We start from the raw sequence: 23,346 nt of genomic DNA on the forward strand, positions 1-23,346 counted from the left end.
GTGGAGGGAAAGTCACTGCAGAGAGGCTCCTGTCCCACCAGGGACTGCTGCCTAAACACGTGAGCAACAGCAGCAAAATAAAGATCCTCCCTGTCATGCAGGTTTGCCTTTTTTGTACAGGGTGTCTTGAGCGCTGGAAAAGAAGTTGAATGGGGAAACCAGATACAACAAATAAAATTTTAAATATTTTCTTTAAATCATAGTGCAGTTTCTGTATCCTGTGAAGTCTCTGCTTATACATATGTATGCTGCCAAAAGGTTCAGTGTACTGGGAATGTTATTTAGGCTAAGACAAAAGTGATACACTTATTATGAATTACAATTATCAGGAAAGAAGTTGACTTCTAGTTCATAGCAGTGACTTTTTAATTATGTTTTAAAAAGTCACAGAATTACCAAGATTTGAAGAGATCTGGAAGATTATTTAGTCCAACCATCAATGAAGCACCACCATAATCACCCCTAAACCCTGTCCCCAAGTGCCACATCCAGAAGCCCACCCACTGAAAATTGCTGCAGTAATTCCTACACTGTTCTGTGCCATGTGGATAGTGTAGATTTTCTAAAGGCATAAAGTAGGATGTGATAAAAACAGATTAAGCACATCATTGGCTTTTTTTTTACTGGTTTGCTTTTGGGTAATTTTTAACCTACCTTGTCAGTTCACAGTTCTGATCTACTTGATACTTCCAACAGTGAAAAAAACCCACCCAAGCCTGTATGCATAGCTGTTGTGGATTTCACTGTCTAAGTTTAATTTATAAATGATAACATTTTTTATTTCTGTTTTGTTGATTGTTAGCTCCTGTGGTGAAGCCAAAAACATTGTAACATGGCCAGTCTGGTCTTAAGGAGAATACAGAAATATGCTCACTAATCTTTGCTTGAGGAATTACCCAAACTTGCTTTCAACAGTAATTAAAACTCACCACTTCAGAAAACATTTGAATTGAACAGCTAAAATGTGCTTTTTTAGATGTTGTTCCAGGTTCTGAGGGTGATGTTTTATCCATTAAGATACTGACAACCTTACAGAGATTTATCTTACACTTTTTCATTGCAGCTGAAATTACTGGCAATACATAATGACTATTATTTTTTGCTGAAAGACTTTAAAGTGCCTGCAAAGTGCTGTTACTTCAAAAGTATTAGAGACAAAACACCCGAACCAATGTTTACATTGTAGCCAAGAAATACACTACATACATGGATTTGTTTTTATAAGCCCTCAGCATTGTTGATTTGCTTTTTCTAGTGACTACTACTTCTAGCATGTGAATATATGGTTTGTGAAATGCCAGTTCCCTGCTCAGTCCAAGTCTATTGAAGAACCAGACCTTTTTTCAGTTCAAAGAAAAGTTACTAAAGCACTGAAAAACATGAGGCAGAACCAAAATCTGTACATTTTAATGATATTTCTCAGTGTCTTAAAGCAAAAATCTGAGGAAGTAGCAAAGGGAGAAGTACAGAACGATGCTGTTGTATACTTTTTCTTTTTTTTTTCCTCTGGTAACTGAAGGTTAAATGAGTAGCAAGCAGAATGCCTTAAACAAGATTGGTATATTGATTAAAACGCTGATTTAACAGCTCGCTTTCTCCCTTTGGAAACCTGGAAAAGATAAGCCAGCTGCTGTCTAAGAGTGCTGAGTGTCCACTGAGAGTACACTATCTATCATCACAATATGGTGATGAGAGGTGTTTTATGTTTGTGTTAATTTCCCCCACTAAATCAGTAATTATTACAATCCTGTCCCTGCTGTTTACCCTGCAGCTGTTTTTCCATTTGTCGAGAGAGCGGGTGTTCTCAGAGGACCGCACGCGCTTCTATGGCGCAGAAATTGTCTCTGCCCTGGACTATCTGCATTCCGGGAAGATTGTGTACCGCGATCTCAAGGTAAAAAAAAGAAAGGAAAAAAAGTAATCAAATTTTTGTTTTTGCAGAGGCTATGGGGACAAACACAAAGTAATTATAAAGTTGCACTATTCAGAGTTAATGGGGAAAAAAGTATCTGTGTTCAGATTTAAGTTCTGTGTGTCCTGGAGGAAGTTGTTTGATATAGTAATCTCTAGATGGGTGCATTCCCTCACTTTATTTTGATTGTAAAATGAAACAGGGTACTGTAGTAGCAACACTTGAAGGAGATTTAAACTTCTGATCCTCATCCTCCCTACCCCCTGCCCTGTTACTCATAACTTAACTTAGATTTCAGCACAAATCTCAAATGTAATTCTCAATGTCCTGAAACAAGAGAAGTGGTCAATTGGGACAATGTGGCTTCATTCTTTTTATCTCAGCAACCAGGTGTTTCTGTATGTATTGGAAACATTTAAAAGTATTCAGAATACTTCAACAGAAAAAGAATTTATTTCAGCATTGATTTTAAAATTATTTTGTCTTTTGTATTCCTGGTATTGGAATGTAATTTGTTTTAGATTTGCCAGCGTATACAGTTGCTCCAGGTACTCTGTTACGCACTATGACCATATTATATGGAAAAATAACCTCTGCTTTTAACAGGAACATTTTCTAACTTGTCTAAGAGGAACCTCTAAGTTCCATGATGAGACAATTTTATTTCTGTGTCAAGCCTTTAATTTCATATACAGGAAATTGTGCTTTCCTGTTGTATATGCACAGTACTGGAATTCATTTATGCAATCCTTTGTACAGAAACCCAGGAGAAGGAGACAATGGTAGGCAAGTTCTGCTCAGGGAGGCAAACAGAAAAAAAAAATACTGGACTACCTGTTTGTAGCAGCATCTGTTGTAATAATGTGAAATGCTGTGAAATCCTGGGAAAATACGGAATTGTCTGGTCAAGGAATGATAGGTGATAGTTTTTAATTTAAATTCTAAATAATAAAGAAAGAGGAGTTTGACATCATTGTTCTTCTGTTTTTCTTGTTGTCTACTTTGCATTTTCTTTGTAACACAGTTAGACTCAACAGGAAATCTATACTTTTGATAATACTTCAGGCTTTATGCAGACTTAGAATGACAGGGCTATGATTGTTCTATATTAGCATTTTCACTACATGCCTTATAATTAGTAAAAAACCAAACCATTTTCTGTTGAGAAAAGTTGTTCAGAATGTTTTCTTTGGTTTCAGTTCTATCTGTATTTTAAGTACAGCTAATTGAAGCCTTTTTGGAAAGTGGTAGTAGCCATTATTCTGATGCTTTCACATTTCAAAGCAAGGATCATTTATTTAGAAAGCAATGCAAAGCTTAGGGAGGTATAAATTCACAATTCAAGAAGTGTCCTTTGCAAGTAGACAAGGAGGAATTTACCTCAGGAGTGTTTTTATCAGTAGCTGCCCTATCCCAAATTCTGTCTATTTTTGAAAAGGTTCTGGAAGTTGGAGGTATTTTAAGGATTTATGGATACAGTCTGTTTCATAACAGTATAGAAAGTAAAAGGTGTCTTGATCAGTGGCTGTCATGTTAGACCAAAGGAAACCTCTGAAGTCATTGACCTGGGATTTACTATTGTAAACTGTATTTAAGTATTAAATAATTGTCTAACTCCTGTGGCAGTAAACACTGTTACATGCTTTAATATGGTAGATGCTGTATTTTTTTAAATGACAAAATAATTACATTCTTTTGCAAGGAATAACTCTTTTTTTTTTTTACAAAATTGATGTAATGCATCGATCTGTTTTATTAAGAAATACTAAGGGAATATTCTTCTCCCCAACACACAGTTAGAAAATCTAATGTTGGATAAAGATGGACACATAAAAATTACAGATTTTGGACTTTGCAAAGAAGGAATCACAGATGCAGCAACTATGAAAACATTCTGTGGTACTCCAGAATACCTGGCACCTGAGGTATGATTTGGAATATTTTCTTATAATACTGTATAAAATGTTTCTTTTCCATTTAATTTTAGACTGACAGTCTGCCTGATTAATACTCTGTAGCTTTTATTCAGAATGGAATGTGCTGCTATTCTTTGTGGTGGTTGTATATATATTGGTGCTCAGCTTCTTAGTGTTTAAAAAGGCCTCTAACGTGCATTTTCCTTCTTATGTTTCCTTTTCTCTGTTAAAGTTTTTATCTTCCAATGATTTCTTCAAAAATAATCTTCCATCTGTCTGTCACTTGGAACATATGATCCTGCTTAACTGAGCTGTGTAACTAGCATTTATATAGCCTCAGTGGAGGCAAGGGGGAATAGGAAGGTACTGAGTTGAGTTTGGGAAGGTACTGAGATGGGTTTTTATCTGAATTCCCCAGTAGCAGGGAGAGGGAGTTGAAATTTTAGATATTTCTGCTAAAAGCAGTTGAGTGTGTCAACCCCAGAATTGGTGAGGTGGTCACCAAAACTGTCTGTTTCCTAGGATGTGAGCAGAGTGGCATCCCAGAGTTTGCCTCCCCATCTTTCCCATTAGCTGGCACTCAGAGTGCCAAGCATCGCACTCCTTAGGAATTGATAAAAAGATGGACATGAAGACATTGCTCTGGTTCCCCTTGCAGGAACTTTGGTTGGAGCTTTGGTTTGGCCACTTGAGAGTCTGTTGTGGAAGCTCAAGTCATCCAAATGATCTGCTCCAGTATTATTAGTGCTGCCAGCTCTGCCACTGGTGCCTGCTGAAAGAAGGCAAGGGGAGCACCACCAAAATTGTGATTTGGCCCTGCCTGGCTTCAGTCAACACTTCTGATTATGCTGCTCAGAAATGTCACTCTGCCCCTCCTCAGGGGCTGCCAGATACAGCTCCAGTACCGATATGAAAGACAGCCTAATTTTTACTTAAAGCTAAGGGTTCTGTGGATGCTGAATTAGCCCTTATTTCCACTCTTGTCAGCATTCAAGATTTCTAACTGACATAGTGCACACCTCATACTGAGATAACTTTCTAGTCAAGGGAAAAGATTTTAAAAGGTCCTTCAGTTCTACTATTTCGTTGAAGAAAGTTTTAAAGAGTTTTCAGGGGCATTTCCCGCCTCTTGCAGCAACTCTGCACTACAATAAAAGTGTTGTTACTACATATTGCCTTTGAAGAACAACCTGCCTTAGTTTGAAGGGAGGAGGCTCTGATTAGACATAGGTCTTTATTCTCTTACTTTCAGCAGCACTAAATCCTGAGTAGCAGCCGCAAGCCCTGGAGCCTGTTTCAACAAGCAATTTTGATTGTAGTTAGTTTTTTATTCTAAACCCTGAAATTCAGGAATGTCAAACAAACAGGTACACATCACCTTCTGGATAGTGCTGGTTGGAAATTAAGATTTTAGGATGGCTAGGTACATGGGTTTGAGTCTTTCTAAATCTCTTAAAGTCCCTTTCAGTTTGCAGTCACAGAGGAAATTAAAACTGCTAATACTTGGCTGTAAGTCAATATGATAAGTAGAGTTACTGAATCCATTTGGGATGACTGCAAGATATTTTGATACGTTCTTTCTCCAACAGTAAAGGAAACATCAGTATTTTTAGGAGCCACTAACTTTCTCTTCATACCTCTGGTACTATCATCCTTGACTCATTTGAAAATGTGTTAGCTCTCTTTCATCAATCTTGGTTTTAGACACTTGGCGCAAGTTACTTGGTCCAGTTTGCTTTTCTGTTCTCTAGAAGCCCCACTTCTCTGCTCTGCCTCCCATTATGAGTGTTTTTGGAGACCTTCCTGTAAAAATCTGTCTTGAAGTAAATTGATTCTTCATTAACCTTGGGAAAAGGGAGCTCATTCCCTTTTCCCTGAGAGATAAAGGGTTTTGAGCAAGCAACTTAGACAGGTTACTGATAAGACATGAGAAGACTCAACACCTTTAGGAGGATAGCTGCTCACCTGAGACATTTGTATCTATTTTTGCCAGGGCAGCTGACTGATAAAGGGACCCTCAGGAGCCTGGGTCCTCCAGTCTGTTCGTAAGCTTGCTTCAGAGAACCAATGCTCAAAAATCACTTCTCTTTGCAGTTCAGGCCACAGAAATAATTTTCAGGTGCCAAAGATTTACTACCTTGTGGCAAACTTCAGAGCATGAGAGCCTGATGTTACAACTGGACTTTAATCTTGTTACCACGCTGAATTCCTGCCTGTCTATCCCAACACCAATTTTCTATGGTCTAAAGAAAATTAAAATAGCATTGACTGTGTTCATCTTGCATCACTTTGTGCTGAGCATAAAATACAGTAGGGATATGAACACATCCTCTAGGAAGAAAATACTTGCCACTGCCAAATAGCAGGGCTTATATTTGTTAACAGTACAGATGTACATTTGTCACACTTATTGAAGAATGAGCAAGTAACTTTTTGTTTGTGAAATTTTATAGTTTTTTGAGAATAATTTGGTTTTCTAAGAGTGAAATTACCCTTATCATCTGCTGTAGAACTAACACAAGCCTAATTTTTTTTGTGTGTGCTTAAGTGTGGTGGTAATAATTAATAATTTCCTCGGCTGTAAGAATCTATGGCATTCCCCATTTGAAAGGTATAAAATATGTTACAGTTTCTCAGTTAGCAGTTTTTCAGGACAAAGAGACTATTTCTTAAAAGTCTGTTTACATTGTTGTTCTTCAAAGTAAGGTGTCACATTAGGGATCATTGTGATGTCAGAATATATTCGTAGATCCAATGAGAAAAAGATTAATTGTGTTCCCATTTAGGTGATGCAGATGTATGCTTGATATTTTTTCCAAAAAATGCTTCTTTTGCAGTTTTGGAGTGGCAAAGGCAGGACAGGACCACGTAAATTTAACAGGCAGTATAGCTTGTTTAAAAAAGAAAGAATAAAACTGAGGAAAGTACTTGTAAATATACCTCTGAGTCTTTTAAAAGCAGTTTGGATTTTGGTAGTTTTCACTGACTATCAAGGATGAGACCTGTTAATAAAGATACAAACTGGTACAGACTCCTTTTAATAGAACATTCAGGAAATGAAGCTACTTGGGCAGAGAAGTAAAATTTCTTTGGGGTCTGATCATTTTTAAGGATGTTTCCTTGGATGAGGTAACAGTTTCTGGATCTGTATTTCAGTTCAAGCTCCTAGGACTAAGTGCACAGTCTTTGTTATAGGAGTTATAGGAGAGCAGTCAAATGTGGTACTAAGTTTTGGTGTCATGGGAGAGACAAGCTTTAAATACCAGAAATTACTTTTTAAGTTTTAAGTCTTTCTAATAACAGAAGAGAAGTTGGTTTGACTCTGTAAGGGTCAAACCCTGTTTGACCCTTACAGAGATAATAGGCTTCATGGATATCATTCAAATGACTCTTAAAAGGTGTAGATGACCAATGATGTGTAGGTTTATTCTAATAACAGGGAAAATTATGTATTATTGGCATAAAAATACAGATTAGGTGGATGAATATGTATAAAAATGGTTCATATATACCGGTTAGATGGATGCATTCCTATAAGAACAGTTGCATATTATTTAAAAAAGCAAACTATTTCTGTATAGTTTGTGCAGTTACAGTCACTCAAGGGTATGTGACAAAGAGCAAGAAAGGAGCAGATTCATTGCCTTTACCCCTAGACAGAAGATGTGCATGTCCTGTAACTAAAATAAGACCAGTGATGATCAAGGAAATACTAAGATCAATTATACAATGCTTATTTGGCCCGTATTTTTTAGTGATTGTTCTTCTAAAAATGGGAGTGAGAGAGAGATCATGTGTAATCAGTTATTGCCCTGAGTTTTATCTCAGAGGAGTGAAGGATAGAACTCTTATCAAGAGGCAGCTGCTGTCTCTCCACACACTGCACCTAATTTCTTACTTATTTACATCCTCTTAGGAAGGATGTGGCTTTGATGTAATCTAGAACCTGGCCATCAAAGTTTAGTGACTGAATTTCACCAAGGGAAAGCAGGCATGCTTGTAACAAGAAAACCTGAACTTTTTCCATGTTTTCAGGAATTGAAGTGAATTTTCTAAGAGTGTTGTGGTATATACAGATTACGAGAAGCTGACAATAGAGTCAGAAAAAGCATTTTGTCAGTAGTACAGCTAAACATTTATTTTTTGTTCTTTTAACACTTGCTTGGATTGGATCAGGATATTTGCCAAAGGCAGTCTGATAATATTTTGGAGTGAGACTATGATGATCTACCACATAACTTGTCTGATATGAGATGAAACTAAGTGCTGTGTGTGGGCAGAGAGGGAACTACTGAAATGTGCTGAGACAGGCTGACAACAGCGATGGATGTGTCGGGTTTTGCAGGCATCATGACAAAGCATTGTTCTCAACAGGGATTTTAATGCAGATAGAAGTTGCAATGCCAGTGTTAAAGAAGAGCTCCTTAAAGTGCTGGGAGAAGCAGGAGGGCCCTTGTTTGCAAACAGCTTGATAAAAGCAGTCAACACTGTGGGTAAACTGAGGCAGGCCAGTTGAGAGAGATCAGCTAAGGTGAGGATGTTAAAACTTCAGCTCACTCTACTGCAGAGAAAATTAATTTGCATGGGTAGTACAGCTGAAGCCTCTTTCCCCTCTTTCCCCTCTTTCCCCTCTTTCCCCTCTTTCCCCTCTTTCCCCTCTTTCCCTTCTTTCCCTTTTTTCCCTTTTTCTTCCTCTTTCCCCTTTTTCCCTTTTCTCATGCAGTAGAGAAAAAAAATTGAGCATATTGAAGGAGGACAGTAAGAGAAGCTAATAGGAGGGAAAGAAAATGAATTAAATGAATGTAATAATGTCAGAGGTAGATTGATAGATCAGAAAACACAGATTAGAGGTTAGAATATTTTTCTTATGGGGAAAAATGTGATTTTGGGCAGGAAAGAGTTTGGACTAAAGATGATTATGTTACTTTGTTTATCTTTTCTAAGTAGGAACTGATAAGGGAGACATAAATGGCAGGAGAAATTAATGAGCAACTTGAAACTGAAGAGAAGCTTACTGAGGAGTAGTTTGGTTAGGAATATAGAGGAACTGAAGGACAGAATAATTTTTTTGTGACTTATGCAATTTCCTTTTAATCTCCTTATCTGTCCAATTTCATTTGAATTTGAAGATAATTGAGGCATCAAAGTAATGTGCCTTTTGAAGTTCTATGCAACTTTTTATAAATAGTAGGTATGTGCCATTATTTTCCACTCTAGAACTAGTGGATGGAAAAGGGAATTTGTGGAGATGGCATAAATTAAGGGAAGGCTGCTGTTAAAGTGTTGCAACGAGGTTTTAAGACAGGTGTGAACTTCCAAGACTTGGAGAAAAAGAGCTGATGGAAAGGAAGCTTTATGTTGAGCTCAGTTTTCCATTGTGCTCTAGAGGGCAAGTTCTCACTTATATTTTATTACTTCTGGTAAGCACTAATGGAAGATTAATTGTTAGGGTTTGTCTAGGGAAAGAGGCAGTTCTTGTTTTTATTGTGCTTCTTTTTATTTTGTTCACTTTTCTTTAATGTTAACTCTTTCTTTAGAGGAAGGATAATGAGGCACTCTACCAAATTGTCTGCATTGATAAAAACATACTGATGTTCTGGTTCATATGGTTTTCCTGAAGACCTGATAGGCCTGTAGTGGTGCTGCTCCAAAAAGATGGAAAAATTTCGGTATTAAATTCTCCTAAAGTGAGCTTAATGCATTTTTAGAGGACTGGAGGTAAGTTTCTCCAGCTTTAGTCTTGTTTTGTTGTTTTCCTGTGAAAACTGTACTGGGAAGTGCATTTACAAGTAGAAATGCTGTGCTATGGCACGATAGAGTCCTGGAAAGAGACACCTCCATCATTCAGCTTTTGTGCCATGATGGCATTTTCCAGTTACTCTTTACCTAAAGCTAGAAGCAGTATCTGCTGCACAGTTAAGGATTTGCATTGTATTTCTGTGCATTTCTACCCTCGGCTTAGTGTCTTTGCTTCTCCAGGCATTTTCTGTGAGATTTCTTCCACCCTTGTAAATCTGAGTGTCCTTTATCCTTGTCCTATGGTAGCTTGGAGAGAAGACTCAGGCTGTGCCTGTCCAGAAGTAGACTGCTTGCAGCATCTTATCCTGTGCCTCAGGCAACATTGAGCAGACAGACTCAGTCAAGAGGGATGTGTGAACTCGTGTGGATATATTTCTGGGTTTTGTTCCTCCCTTTCAATACAGTCTTTTTAGTGCTGAGCTAATTATGTAGTCTCAGTTTTACTGTTGAGTTAGAGTACCTGATCAACTTTCCAACTGTAAAACAGTTTGAAAATCAAATGTAGCTTACATGCAAGACCCAACAAAATTAGAAGTGTTAAGTACGTTTTGGCAGTTCACTTTTATTATGCCCAGTCCTCAAATGTACCAGCAGACAATCATCTGAATGTTAGTTATTTTTCACATGCTTATGTGATCACACAAAAAGTACATGCTAAAAAGAAGCAGATGGTGACAGATGGGGAAGGTTGAATAAGGTGGTTTTGGAAACCTAGAAAAATGCACTTCTGTAATAGTGTAAAAATAAAAATTCTTTGATCGCCAAGTTAGAATGAACAAAATAGAGTGCCCTCCCCACCACCCCCCCAAGGAAAAAAACTCAATCCAAAACTTTACTGATAAAAAGAAATGGAACCTGTGAGTGTTCAATATATATTTAGCAAAGTATGTTGTATAGCGTTGTTCTGTTCAAGGATAGAACATTAATTTTTATCAGCCAGAGACTTGGAAAGGTGGTAGTTTTATTCTTTCTTTCTTTTAAAATGATGAATTCAAATCAATTGTGTTCCATGCTCAAAGAATGCTGTCAAAAAGGTCATTCTTTATAATAATACATTGGCAGTGTTGCAGGTTATGATAATATTTTTCTTCTGATGTCACAAAAAGCTTTTAACCCTCTTATTGTAATCATAAATAAATTGCATGTGTAATGAGAATATCTGTAGGACCAGAGCTCATTTGTAACAGGCAGCATTACCTCTTTCTCATACAAGCAAATGTAAAGCTGAGTAAATAGAGAAGGTCTAATCAACAACAAAAGAATCATCTTTTGTGTGGACCCCATCTAAGGTGCCTTACTATGAGGGTTCAAGGTTTGCTTATTCATTTGCATTAATTTAATGAAATCTTAACATTTGTATCTATTGAGTTATACAAAAAAAATTAAAGTTTCTTTTAAAAAAATTCAATTATGAGATTTATTTTATTCAATAAAATAATAAAGTCTCTAAGCTGATGAATATTAATTGCCAAGTCTTCTACCAAGACTGATGAAATAATTACTTTTGTTTTTGTATTTCAGCAGGGGCTTGTCTTAACTTACAGTATGAGGTGTTACTGTCTCCTGGTGAGGCAGAATGCTCTGCTTAAAAACCAAAAAGCCTCAACTTCTATATTCTGATATTCTTTAAGTACAGTTAGTTTGCTCAGTACCTGAACAGTACAGTTATGCTGTTGTGCTTTGCTTAACTGATTTTCCTTTTGGCTTCAGAAGGATAGTTGAAATTTATTTTCTCTGTGTTTACCTAGATGCTTCATGCATAATCTGATTCTTAGCAGAGGCACAATAGAATTTACTTTACCTGTGGAAGAGTGGTTTAGTGTTGGCTTGTGCTCTTGAACAGCTGTCTGTGGTATATTTGGCAACATTTAGTTTCTGGGTGAGGACCAGTGAAGGGGGGTGAGGAGAAATAGCATCTATGCTTGAAAATATTTTCCCTTCTGATTTATGGGAGGTTCACAATACGAAATTTTCTCTTTACACTAGAGTTCCAAGCCCTAGATTATTTTTTTACATTGTGAGGAAATGAAAATGCAAGAAGTTGTTTTACCTTGAAGTGCTCGGATCTCATGAAAATTCAAATTTGGTCTTTTTTTCAGTTTGGTTATCACTTATCATGTTTTAGTGCCCCACATTCTGTCATCTTACCATCCTAAGTCATCAAAAATGCTGGTGACTTGAATTTCAGCACTTTTGTCAGCTTGGTATTGCCAGTGGGCCCTTGAGATGGAAATGATGAAAGGTAGACAAGGCAGGGTGTCCAGAGCAGAACATCATTTATTGGCATTAACTATTACCAGGATCAAAACCTGGGGAGCATTTAGATGAGGGTAGGAAAGCATTGCTTTGTTACACAGACAGAAGAGTTGCTGCAAAATCAGATAAATTAGCACAAAAATTAGACTTTCTCCTGGAAGCAGATAACCAATAATGTAATGAGGATTTGCGTTTTCATGCTACCTGGGTAATCTCACCAGTCACAGAAATCAGTTGTCCACATGCAGTATCAGACTTCTCAGGGGAAAAGATGTAAAAATATGCAAAAATAACGAAACAAACAGAATACTAGGAATGAAGTTAGCTCAACGCTGCCCGTAAACAAACTTTTGTATTCAAACCAGAACTTTAAGCAGAGAGCAATTTTCTAATAAAATACATTTTTTTGGTAAAAATAGTAAAGACTGTCTCAATAACATTGCTTAAAAATTTTTCATTAATTTTCATGTAATCAATAGAAAGCTTATTTCCATCTCAGCAAAAGCCTTTAGTTTTTCTGAGAGTAATGAAGCATAGACAAAAACTGAACACGTGTGCCTCTTAACATCAGTAAATATTCAAAGTAATTTCAGCAAGAAAGAGCATCTAGAAAGACATATCACAGTATTGTCATTATTTATTACTTCTTACATGTCTTGCATCTTATGGCAGTGTATGTTTTAGAGACTATTGCTAGTGCAGTGATAATTAATACGGATATGAGCAGGTCTGCAGATTTTCTTCTAATGGTGGAGTGGGTAGAGTTGTGAGACATGAGTGCCATCTTTTTGTAGACTGAAATAATATTTTCCTTTTATTTCCTGCCCTCCTATGAAAGGTTTGTTTTGAGGGGTCTTTTTAATGTGATGTGGCTGTTTTCTTGGCTTTTTTTTCCCCAGTGTTACCATTGGTTTCTTACAGCCCTTGTTAGAATACTCCTTTTCATGTGCAGTAACTTAACTACTTTTTTCTTTTATTTTCTTATTTTCTAGTTTTGAATTCTACTGAAATCTGTCTCTTCTAGGAGGTTAAGTGCATTAATTAGTATTGCATGCTCTTTACCTTAGGAAGCTTTGCTTAATTCACATTTATACCAGAATATACTATTTCTTATACAGCATGTGTGCCAACAAACAAAATTTGGTTTGCTGTGTCTTTTTAAGGGGTACATAACAAAAAGCGAGGTGAGATGGGCAAAATCTCAAATATAAAAGTGTAAGAGGAAGATAATTTACATTTGGGCCAGAAGTAAAAAAAAGTGCAAACTAGATACAAAATGGAGAAAAACTACCTGCAAAAATTAGAGCAGTGAAAAATCTCAGCTGTTTGTTTCCCAGGGTATCTATAACCTTGACATTTTGTCTTTTCAGCTGTGTATAACATCAGTAAACATTCATTTAAGTGTTTTTTTCACTATTGATGCAGCAACACTTCACTTTTCATACTAAGATACAGTGATAGTAACTGAATTGTATAATTTTTGGTGAAAAAACCCTTCTGCAGGATGCATTTTCATATATCTGGGTAAAAGTCTGTGTCTATAAAGATGTGTACATTACCTTTGTTTGTTAGTGTTAGATTGTAAACTTTCTCATTGTTGTAGTTGTTACCACAATTGATAGAAAGTTCTAGCAAATGGACTTTGTAGCTTCTGTTGAAGAATACATGGGTGAGTATTTGTTAACAGACCAACAACTACAGCAATAAAAATGTGTGAAGGGTTACCAGGAATGCTTAAGGAGCATACACTCCACCTGAACTGTAAGGTTAATTGAAAACAGTTTCCCCCCCTTAAATTAACAGTGCATTGGTGTATCAAAGTTCTCAGTTTTCTTTCACAACATAGGTGTGCAGACAGTTTGTTTAGATGTTTAAATATTTTCCCATCTGTTCTGTCAAAATTATTGATTGAGCAACAAGTTATTTCTAATGTCTATCTAAAGGTCTATATCTAATAGGTTAGGAGAAACATTAATGGGTCAAACATGAAATGGCTTTTCCAGTAAGTTGCCTTGATTACCTAGCACAAAGTATGAGTCCAATATTTTGATATTGTTCTTCTAGGGATAGAACCCAATGAAGACAACCCTTTGTATAGGATTGACAATGAATTTTACAAAGGTGACATGATCAAGGTGACAGCTAAACTTGTCTGTGTTTGCAGAGTCCAGAAGTTACAGCAACTAATTACCATTTAGAGGTGTGTGGGAAATGCAGCTCTGGATGGTGTGAATTTCTTCTGTACAGCCAAAAATCTTCCAGACACTGCTCATCAGGGATGCTGTATTCCAAGAAAATGCAATAAAGACAGGATTAAGGGATTTTCTGCATTGAGCTCAGTTTGTCTGAAGTAGTCACACCTCACTCAGTGTTCTGTGATTAGTAAAGTATAGGAGAATTCTAGTTTCCACCTAGGTCAAGTGGAAGTACATGATTGGTCACAGACTTCACCTGTTATTCTGCTGGCTCACCTTCCAAAAAATTTGTTTTCACAGAAACTTGTAAAAGCATTGTGTATGTATCAACTTCTCTTTGACATTCAGTTGTCTGCTTCCTGTATCTCTGCCCCAAGCCCTTGTAAATAGGAGTTTGCAGATGTGTCTCAAGCTGTTGCTTCAAAAAAACCTTTCACCTCTAAGCTACTGAAGGAATAAAGATAATAAAAGATATATTTTCACTGGTTTTCACCATAAAATTAAATGGACATCAGATTCTGTGGAATGTATCTTAGGCTCTTAAAGGAGTGAGATGCATAAAGCAAAGGACCTGGAGATGTGTTGACTAATAAACCTAAAGATTAAAAACTACAGCCACTGGTGAAATCCAGGAGAAAGTAATTTCTCTGAATTTTGTTTTCTGGGAAAGAGAAAACTTTCATTTTTCTCTTCTTCAAAAAAAGATTGGTAGTAACAATCTCTTTTTCAAGTACAAGACAGTGTGCTTCTCAGTATTGGGGAATAGATAAGATAGTGCATTTTTTGGTCAATAAATGTAAATACAAGAGTATTTTTCTTCATTGATCTGTAATTGCTTGCCAAAAAAAGAGAATTATTATGTGTAAGGGAAAACCATTATTGAATTACCGTGGTCTTAGCAGTCCTGCAGAGTGTTTGTGTTGTCTTAATCATCACAAAGGCAAAGGTTGGTCTGTGAACTGAATTGTTTATTTTGAACATAGGGCTTTAGAGGCTGCTCTGTGTACAAAGCACTGTCCCATTATATACTTGGTCAGTGCCAGAGATACTCTCCAGAAACCCCAAGGTGTGCAGGGACAGTGGAATCACTACAGAATACTTTGTTTTCCCTTGTTTATTGCTATATCAATAAATTGAAAAAATTTAAATTTGTATTGTGGCGTTTTGAGCCCAATACAAATGAAAATTTTAAGGTGAATAAACAGCTCTCCCTTAGCTGAAGCTCTAATGTTGTCCAAAGCCTCTGAAAGATCCATAAAAGCACTGAAGTACCGGCAAATGCCTGGCAGCTGATGCTCGGCTAATGTTTCTTGCTTGTTAGAAAGTGTGTGTATTACTTAACCTTTTGCATATTTATATAAGAAGAGAAAATGCAAACTTCAGTGGCACCTCTGCAGTGTTTTTAAAAAGCACCTGTATGAACCCAGGCTGTGTCCTTGCTCTGCAGGCGTAGGTGTGAGCTAGAGGAGCTGCAATGCCTGTAAAGCTGTTCTGCTTTCAGTGCAGCAATGAGTTTGTGCCCTCTTTGGAACCCTGTTATGCTGCTGGAGGCTTTAGAGAAATGCAGGTTGGGAAGAGAAGCAGGGCCTCAATCTTCACCCTAAGTGAGCACAGCTGTTACAGCTGTCTGTGTGTGCAGGGAAAGCTGGCAGAGGCTCTGCAACTTCTGTGCCAGTGTAACTTTGGGGTACAGATTGGCAAGCATTTCTTTCTGCAGCAATGCCACACCTGATGCTGCCCATGTTCTCACTTGTGCTACTGCAACTGTTCTCATGGCAATTGGGTTGCTTAGGGCAGAAAACTTGATTCAGGTGAAAAATAATCTAGGGTGAAACCTTTTCCCCATTTATTTTCTGATGTCTGATGTGGTGTGTTGCATAGTTTTGACAAGGTAAGGGAAGCTGTGGTGAGAGAACAGAAACAAGAGCCTGGATTAGGCTGGCATTGCCTCTGAAAGAGCCAGTTGTTGAACTAGAGCTCTGAAAACAACTGGAGTAAGATTTCCCCAGGTTGTAAAATGATGACAATTTTTTATTTCCCATGATCTGTGGTATCATCCAGACTGAACTGCAGTCAGTCCACCTGCTTTGCTCAGTGATGGGAAGTCACCTGGGTACAGTGATTATGTCAGGAGTAAATGTTCTCCACACACTGATGTCACATTGTGCTGGAGCTCTTGTCTCCTAAGACCTCTCCTAGATCTTGGCTTGGATTTTGGCACCCCATGTATGTGAGGAGGATGAAGGAAGGGAAATCGTAAATTTGAATGATCTGACTATTTAAACAAATTTTGTGGAAGAAAACAAGTAAGTCCATGTTTTCTGTGTGGAAACGCACCTGACTTGAGTATGTAGTCAGTGTAGACGCTCTTTCTGAGCTCATGAGTTCTGTGTGATCCTTGTGTTGTACTGCCAGGAAATATCAATTGCTTTAGAGCAGGTACAGACCTTGTGCCCTCTACAGTGGTTTTGGTGGTCCTGCTGCCTGTCCCGCTGTGACCATGAAGGGATTGGGTTGTTAGTGCAGGGCATTTGCTTAAAAATAGGTTTGAGGGTCCTTATAGCCAGGGACAAGCATTGGCTAGTGGTGGAGGCAGCTCTTAAGGGCAGCACACAGAATCCAAGATCAAACTCTCCATGGTGTCTGTGTCTGGCCAGGTGCTCAGACTGGTACCCCACATATACAAGGATATCCCACAGCTACCGGAGAGACAGCAGAATCACTCCTCACAACCAAAGGAGACTTTTCTAAAAGCAGGTGACTACTTCATGTTGGGCAGAAGATTGACTTGTTTGTAGGTACAAAGACTGCAGCTACATGTCATGTTCATTAGCACTGAGTTGAAACTTTCTTGATCTATGTTCAGTGTGATTAAAATCAAATCCCTCAAATCCAAGGACTGTTTGGAAAGGATTCTGTAATGCTAGGGCAGTGTGTACAGACATGTTCTCCTTCCTGCCCTAGCTGCATAGATTTGCTTGTAGGAGCTGCTGGACTCCAGCACTTCACTTATATTGATTTGATACAGTCTACAAAACCTGTTTCTAAACACCATGAAGATTTGAAATTACTTAAAGGAAATAATAATGCATCTTCCCTGTGAATGCATGATGCAATTTTATTACATTTATATTAAAATAAGTTGAGATGTATTTTGCTTTATTTACACTATTTTCAGGCTGTTTTCCTTTTGCCTAAATGAAACCATTTTGATGCTCTTGCTTGTCTGGCTGGCTGTAAACCAGGTATTTAAACAAAAATAAAGAGTTGCCAGTTTTGCCAGCTGGGGATGAGAACCCGGCTGGTGATATGTGGGTTTGGGAGGCAGTTAATCCAGCTTTTATGCTTTTTTATGATTTTATGTAAAAAGAGGTTAAAAATCACATTTGGCTCTTTCTTTGTACCACTGCTTTGTTGCTGTTGTGGGAATGCAGCAAAAGGTTGTTCATACTTTTTATTATTATTAGGTAAAGTCCTGCATAAATTACGCAAAGCTGCAAATACAATTTGCTCAAGCTATTGGCCATGTGATGTGCCTTGTTCAGAGAATGATATGTTTTATTTTCCTGCTGCCTTATTTTATAAACCACACATGCAAACCACACCTCAGCTTATTCATGAAAAGGATCTACCACTGTCTCACAATTTTATGTGTTTTGCTAACTTCCAAAGAAAAGACTAACTGTACAGATGAGAAAAACAGTAACAGTGCTAATAGCTATAGCAGAAAAATATATAATGCTTTTATTCTGTGGCAGAAGAAGTGGTGATTTAAAGAAAAGAGTCACAGATTTTATAAATACAGTTTTTCGGCAAATAGCTTGCAATATGCTCCAACTCATAAAACATTTAATTAATTTTAAAATGCAAGAGTTATTTTAGTTAGTTTTGTCATATGTACTTATTCAGATAATTTGTTGTATTTTACACTTTCCAAAATTTCACTCTCTATTTGGAAATATCAATGATGTAATGAGTCTGTTTGTTTTGGCACAGTTGTAAATCATATGTGTTAATGTGTTAATATTTATGATTTTTTAATCTTATATACTCAAGAAGGATTTTTAATATACTTCTTTTCCTCATGTTTCTGCTACTAATCCTTAAGGACAGTGAAAAGTAGCAGTATGAATGCATTCATTACTGTGGGATTTCCAAACATTTTCCAAAATTGCCATAGTGGATCAGACTGCATGTTGCTTCTGCTAACAGCCATCCCAGATTCTTGAGAGCAGGCTTGGGTTTACTGGGGGAGCAAGAGGAGAGGCACCTAAATGAGCTCAACACCCCTCTATTACACATTTTAGACAATTGCAAGATAACCTGCTTATGGATAAAGTTATTTTTGATCTTGTAGAGGTTGCCTTATTCTTTAAAGACTGAAAGGTTTACTTTCACTACCGAGTATCTAAATTACTGTTTCTGTATGTCTGCTTACAGCTTGAATCTGGAGGAGCTCTTTGTGATCGTTGTAAAAAGTATCTTGTTTTCTGGGGATTGATTTGTTGTTGGTTTGTTCTTTTTTATAAAATCAGTCATTGGGTGCTGCCTTTCAGAATTAGCCTTCTGTGATACAGTAACAATTCTCTATAAAGAATTATTTAAATTCTTTACAAATGCATTTCTACTGTATTAGTTGCATTTCTTTGATTTTTCTGTTTGTTATTGTTTTAAGGTTTTTTGTTTCTTGTTTTAAAGTTTTTGATAGCTCTTGTGCAGCAAATATTGGCTATTTGACACACACAATTGTAATGCCTCCTGTTTTAAGATTTCTTGACTTCTGTTTCATCTTTTTTTGTATGAAGAGGCATGATCTATGAGAAATTTATAGAAATTGGAATGAAATATCCAGTAGCCTTCAATTTTCTTATTGCTTGTAATTTCTATGGCTGAATGCTGCTGTTATGTTGTCTCCATGCAATTTAATATGCAATTTAATATGAAGGTGTATTAAGGTCAAGATACACTGCTTAAATTTCTAATTCCAATTCTCTGGCACTGCTGGGAGAAGGGCTGTGGAATAAGTTGTTTTTAGGTACATAACATTGGTGACATTATGTTAACAAATTGTATAAACTTGACCAGTTTCTGTGTTTGTATAATACCCTATAAGCCTTGTTTTGTAATAAAGTACTGTAGAAACACTGCCGTGGTTTTTTGCATTGGCACAGTTCAGCTGTTAGGACTATGTAATGGAATGAAATGAAACGGCAGGAGAAAGGCATTGAGGACTCTAAACAAAGATCATAAAGAAACTAAACTGTCTCAATAAGATTAAGGTGGTTCTAAATTGGAGACTTGAGACAGGTGGGGTAAAAGAGAGGGAAGTGACTGAGCAAACAGATGCTTCACTCTTTTAAATGAGGCATTAGTGCCCATGTAGTACCTGCAGACAGTGTCTCTTCCTAAAGCTGTGGTTGCTATAAATGGTCTGGCAGAGGACATAGGAAAGGGTAAATAAAGAAGTCATGATTGTTTGGAGGAGGTAATTGTCAAATTTTAATTTTGCTTTTAGCGGTGCAGTGCCTGGCAAGCCTGGAATTTCAGTGAGCTCAGGTGTGTGAGTCAGTGCTGCAGTTTTGGGTCAGGTTCTGACAGTCCTTTAAGCATACTCTGGAAATAAAGTCTCAGAAACACATTCATATAGAGATGCATCAAACAGACTGAAATGATGGTGTATGAAAGAGTTTGTCTTAAAGATGCTTTTGGTTTCTGTCTCAGGTGTTAGAAGATAATGACTATGGCCGTGCAGTGGACTGGTGGGGATTAGGAGTTGTCATGTATGAGATGATGTGTGGAAGATTACCCTTCTACAACCAAGATCATGAGAAACTATTTGAACTGATATTAATGGAGGACATAAAATTTCCTCGAACTCTATCTGCAGATGCAAAATCATTATTATCAGGTCTACTGATAAAGGATCCAAATAAACGGTAAGTGAAATTATTTGGCCACACAGGCATAATAAATGCTCTAATTGTGCTGAGTAATGTAAAAATAGGTCTGTGGTGCATGGTCTTCCTGGCTGAAGGAGCTGTCAATCACAGAACAGGGTTGTACACAGCCCTACAATCTTAAATTTTTATTTTTTCATTCCAGCAGCGATTTACAATATGAATTTAACCAGCAAAAGGAAGAAAAGCTTGTGGAAGACAAATTTTTTAAATCATTCACAGCAAACATGGGGATCTCTTCAGGTTAAGAATGAGCACTGGAACAAAGCGAAAGATCTTAATTGTTTTTCCCAGTATAACTTAACTGCAGTGTCTCATGGGGACTGTAGCACTTGTTCCTGGTGATGGCAGGAGAGTTGCATAGGCAGGCACAGCTACATTTATTAGAGCATATAAATAAATCACATATTAGACCATTAAACTAGTAATTTGTTAAATAATACAACTGGATTGAAATTTAAAGGAGCAGTTTGAAAGCAAGTGTCACCCAGCTGCTGTCTGTGCTCTCCTGTGTTGCGCTTTTCCTTCTGGGATAGTTACCCAGCAGAGCCGTTTTCCAGTGGCTCCAGTGCTGGACCAGCAGTGTCCAGTCTTCCATGGCTCCAAAATCTCTGACTTTGTAAATCAGTGGGATTTGTCTGTAGGTACCTTTTCCCTCCCCAATATCTTTGTCATTCTTGTGAGGCTCTTGGCATGTTTTTGGGGCAGCAGATTTTGCCTGCCTGTTCTCTAGTCCTCCTTCAGCTGCTGCTTGTTCTCAAGAAGGTTTGAGTAGCGGGCATTGCCTGCAGGCACTCAGGACAGGCCTGGTTGTGTTTCTCCAAGGGATTTGCCAGGATGCAGCCAAGTGCAGCAGGCAGGACAGAACAAGGGGTCAGTTTGTCTGCTCCAGCTCAACTTATCTATGCAGGAATAGCAAACTGTGACCAGGCAGCCACATACAGGCAGAGTAGAGTAGAACTGTGTTTCTGTAGCAACTCCTAATGCTTTTGAACCTCCAAACAGTCTGACCCATCAAATATATTAACCTTTAGAATTGGAAAGATGCTTCCTTGTAATTAATCTTTGCAGACAGTAGTGTTTATTACAGACTTATATTTAGAAGCTTATTTATATTCAAGTTCTTCTGCTAGTTAATGCTAAGTAGGGGAGGAACACAGAGATTAACACAACTCAGCCTCTTTGTGAGCAGCTAGAAGATATTGAGAGAAGCCTGGAGAATGAAGGCTAGCTGCCATGTTTTGCCAAGATGTAGAGAATTTTACAATGAGTAGTTGAGAAACAAGGAGGAATACAGCTTGAAAATTAGAATAACTTGACACTCAGTTATTGCAAGACTGACGTAGTAGTCCAGAATATTTTTGAAATTTGGCAGCAGGGTATTACCAAAACAGACTTTCTTCTTGGTTGTGGAAATTATTCCTCTGTACAATAAATGCTTCAGAAAGGAATTTATCTTACTGAAATGCTTGCCTTTAGAATTTGTCTTTATATCTTTAGCAGTTCTTTTTAATGAAACACACTGTTTTTGTCTCTCTTCTTGTTAACATTTAGCACGTATGGTCTGCTTATTTAGTTAAGAGGAGCTTTTTTTCTGCTGCATCTTCCTTCTGTTAGGGCAGTAGGATCCCAGGTCTCAGGGAGAAGTTAGATGAGAGCCGAGCAGTCCTGAAGTCAATGTGCTGTTGAGAAGGACAGAGGTTCCCATCCTTGGATGTGGAGTTATTTCTCAACCAACAACAGCAGCTCAAGGGAGCTCACTCAGCTTGTCAAAGTGGACTTGTTAATGCAACAAAAAATTGGCCAGTTCTCTCTTCTGTTCTCATGTCAGGGTTAGTTTTTCTCCAGCTTAGGGAGCTGATTCTGCTCACAGTCATCAAGTGGGAATGATGCTGCAGATGCAAGTGAGAGAAGAGAGGTATGGGCAGGACACTCCTCTCTTGGCACCAGTGACCCCTTCTGTGAGCTCAAACCACCTTGGGCAAGTTCACCCAAAGTAGGTGAAATTCACTTCCTAAGACGATTTACCAGACAGAGTCTGGCTTTGGCAAGCTATGGGCCACAGTGAGGAGTGTGGTTATTTACAATGGCCTTTAAATAACCTTCTCCGCAGGTTTACAATTTATTAATTTATACTAATTGACTCAGATTGAGACTATTTTATGGTAATTGGTTAATTGTTACAGCACCCAGATGCAACAGCAGTGAACACTGTATAAAAATGATGCACAAGTCATTACTGATTCAGTGCCTGGCACGTCTTTGGCAAAATTTTATATCAGCATTATTGGGTTGGTTTGGGTTTTAATAATGCCAGAACATTAGCTGGGCTTTCAAACAAACTAAACGTAAGTATGTTTTTAAAATTAATGAATTACTAAAAAAGCTCATCATGGACAGTGACAAACACTGTAGTTGGAATAATCAAAAAGAACAGACCATGGCATGTGTACTTTTGCTATCACAAATTCTCTTGAGATCACCAGAATTCATGTTAAACAGGTGAAATCTTCAAATTAGTTGTGTGAGAATTGTCCCCAGATAGTCAAAAAGAAATGGTCACTTTTCCAACTGTAGCAATAACTTGATCTCTCTATAAAAGTTTAATACGTGTTTTTTCCCCCACTCTCTTTAGACTTGGTGGAGGCCCAGATGATGCCAAGGAAATCATGCGTCATAGTTTCTTTGCTGGAGTAAACTGGCAAGATGTGTATGATAAAAAGGTATGTCTTTGTGTGGCATTGCATAATCTGGCTTCTGTGAGGTGGTTTCAATGACAGTCATAGACTGCTATTCTCTGCAGTTAGCAATTTTTTTCTTTGCAACTTTTTTGTGTTAATACAACTGAAGAATTATTCTGAACAAGGTATACTTCCTAATCTTTGCGTTTTCAATAATAATTTGTCAGTTCACCAGAAGTAAATTGTAAATTTTGCAAACCAACCTAAAACTTTAATTATGTAAATGTCCAAATTTTTCCTTTTCGTTTTTCTTCCTGGGCTTTCAAGAGAAAAGTACATGTATGACTCAAGATAATGGGAAAAATGTAATATAGCTTATCTTGAATTGTCATTTTATTTCTGCCTTCTAGTGAAAAGTTGTTTTATGAAAAAGGGAAATTAAGTGATTGTAGCAAAATTCTACTTTCTGATTGTTTGTGTATAAGTAAAAACCTTTTTCAAACTTAAAGAGATATCTGAGAGAATTAAAATAGTGTTCAAACACTAAGCCAAAACAGCTTGTGGAGAAAGCAAGTGCTGGGAATTCAAATGGAAAAGTTTTCTCCAAACCCAGTCCTGTTCCTGTATTGA

General features: G+C 37.5%; 1 protein-coding gene across 2 annotated transcripts in view; it reads left to right on the forward strand.

The window, feature by feature from the left end:
• The window catches only part of AKT3 (AKT serine/threonine kinase 3), a 151,732-nt gene that overhangs the window by 110,192 nt on the left and 18,194 nt on the right, over window positions 1–23,346 (forward strand). For both annotated transcript variants that reach the window (XM_064708837.1, XM_064708838.1), the window contains exons 9-12: window positions 1,772–1,894; window positions 3,709–3,837; window positions 19,800–20,014; window positions 22,671–22,758. In XM_064708837.1, the coding sequence (XP_064564907.1) occupies window positions 1,772–1,894; window positions 3,709–3,837; window positions 19,800–20,014; window positions 22,671–22,758 (555 nt within the window). The remainder of the gene's footprint in view (window positions 1–1,771; window positions 1,895–3,708; window positions 3,838–19,799; window positions 20,015–22,670; window positions 22,759–23,346) is intronic.

Source organism: Zonotrichia leucophrys, chromosome 3, assembly GCF_028769735.1.
Source record: "Zonotrichia leucophrys gambelii isolate GWCS_2022_RI chromosome 3, RI_Zleu_2.0, whole genome shotgun sequence".
In the NCBI taxonomy this organism is placed as follows: domain Eukaryota; kingdom Metazoa; phylum Chordata; class Aves; order Passeriformes; family Passerellidae; genus Zonotrichia; species Zonotrichia leucophrys.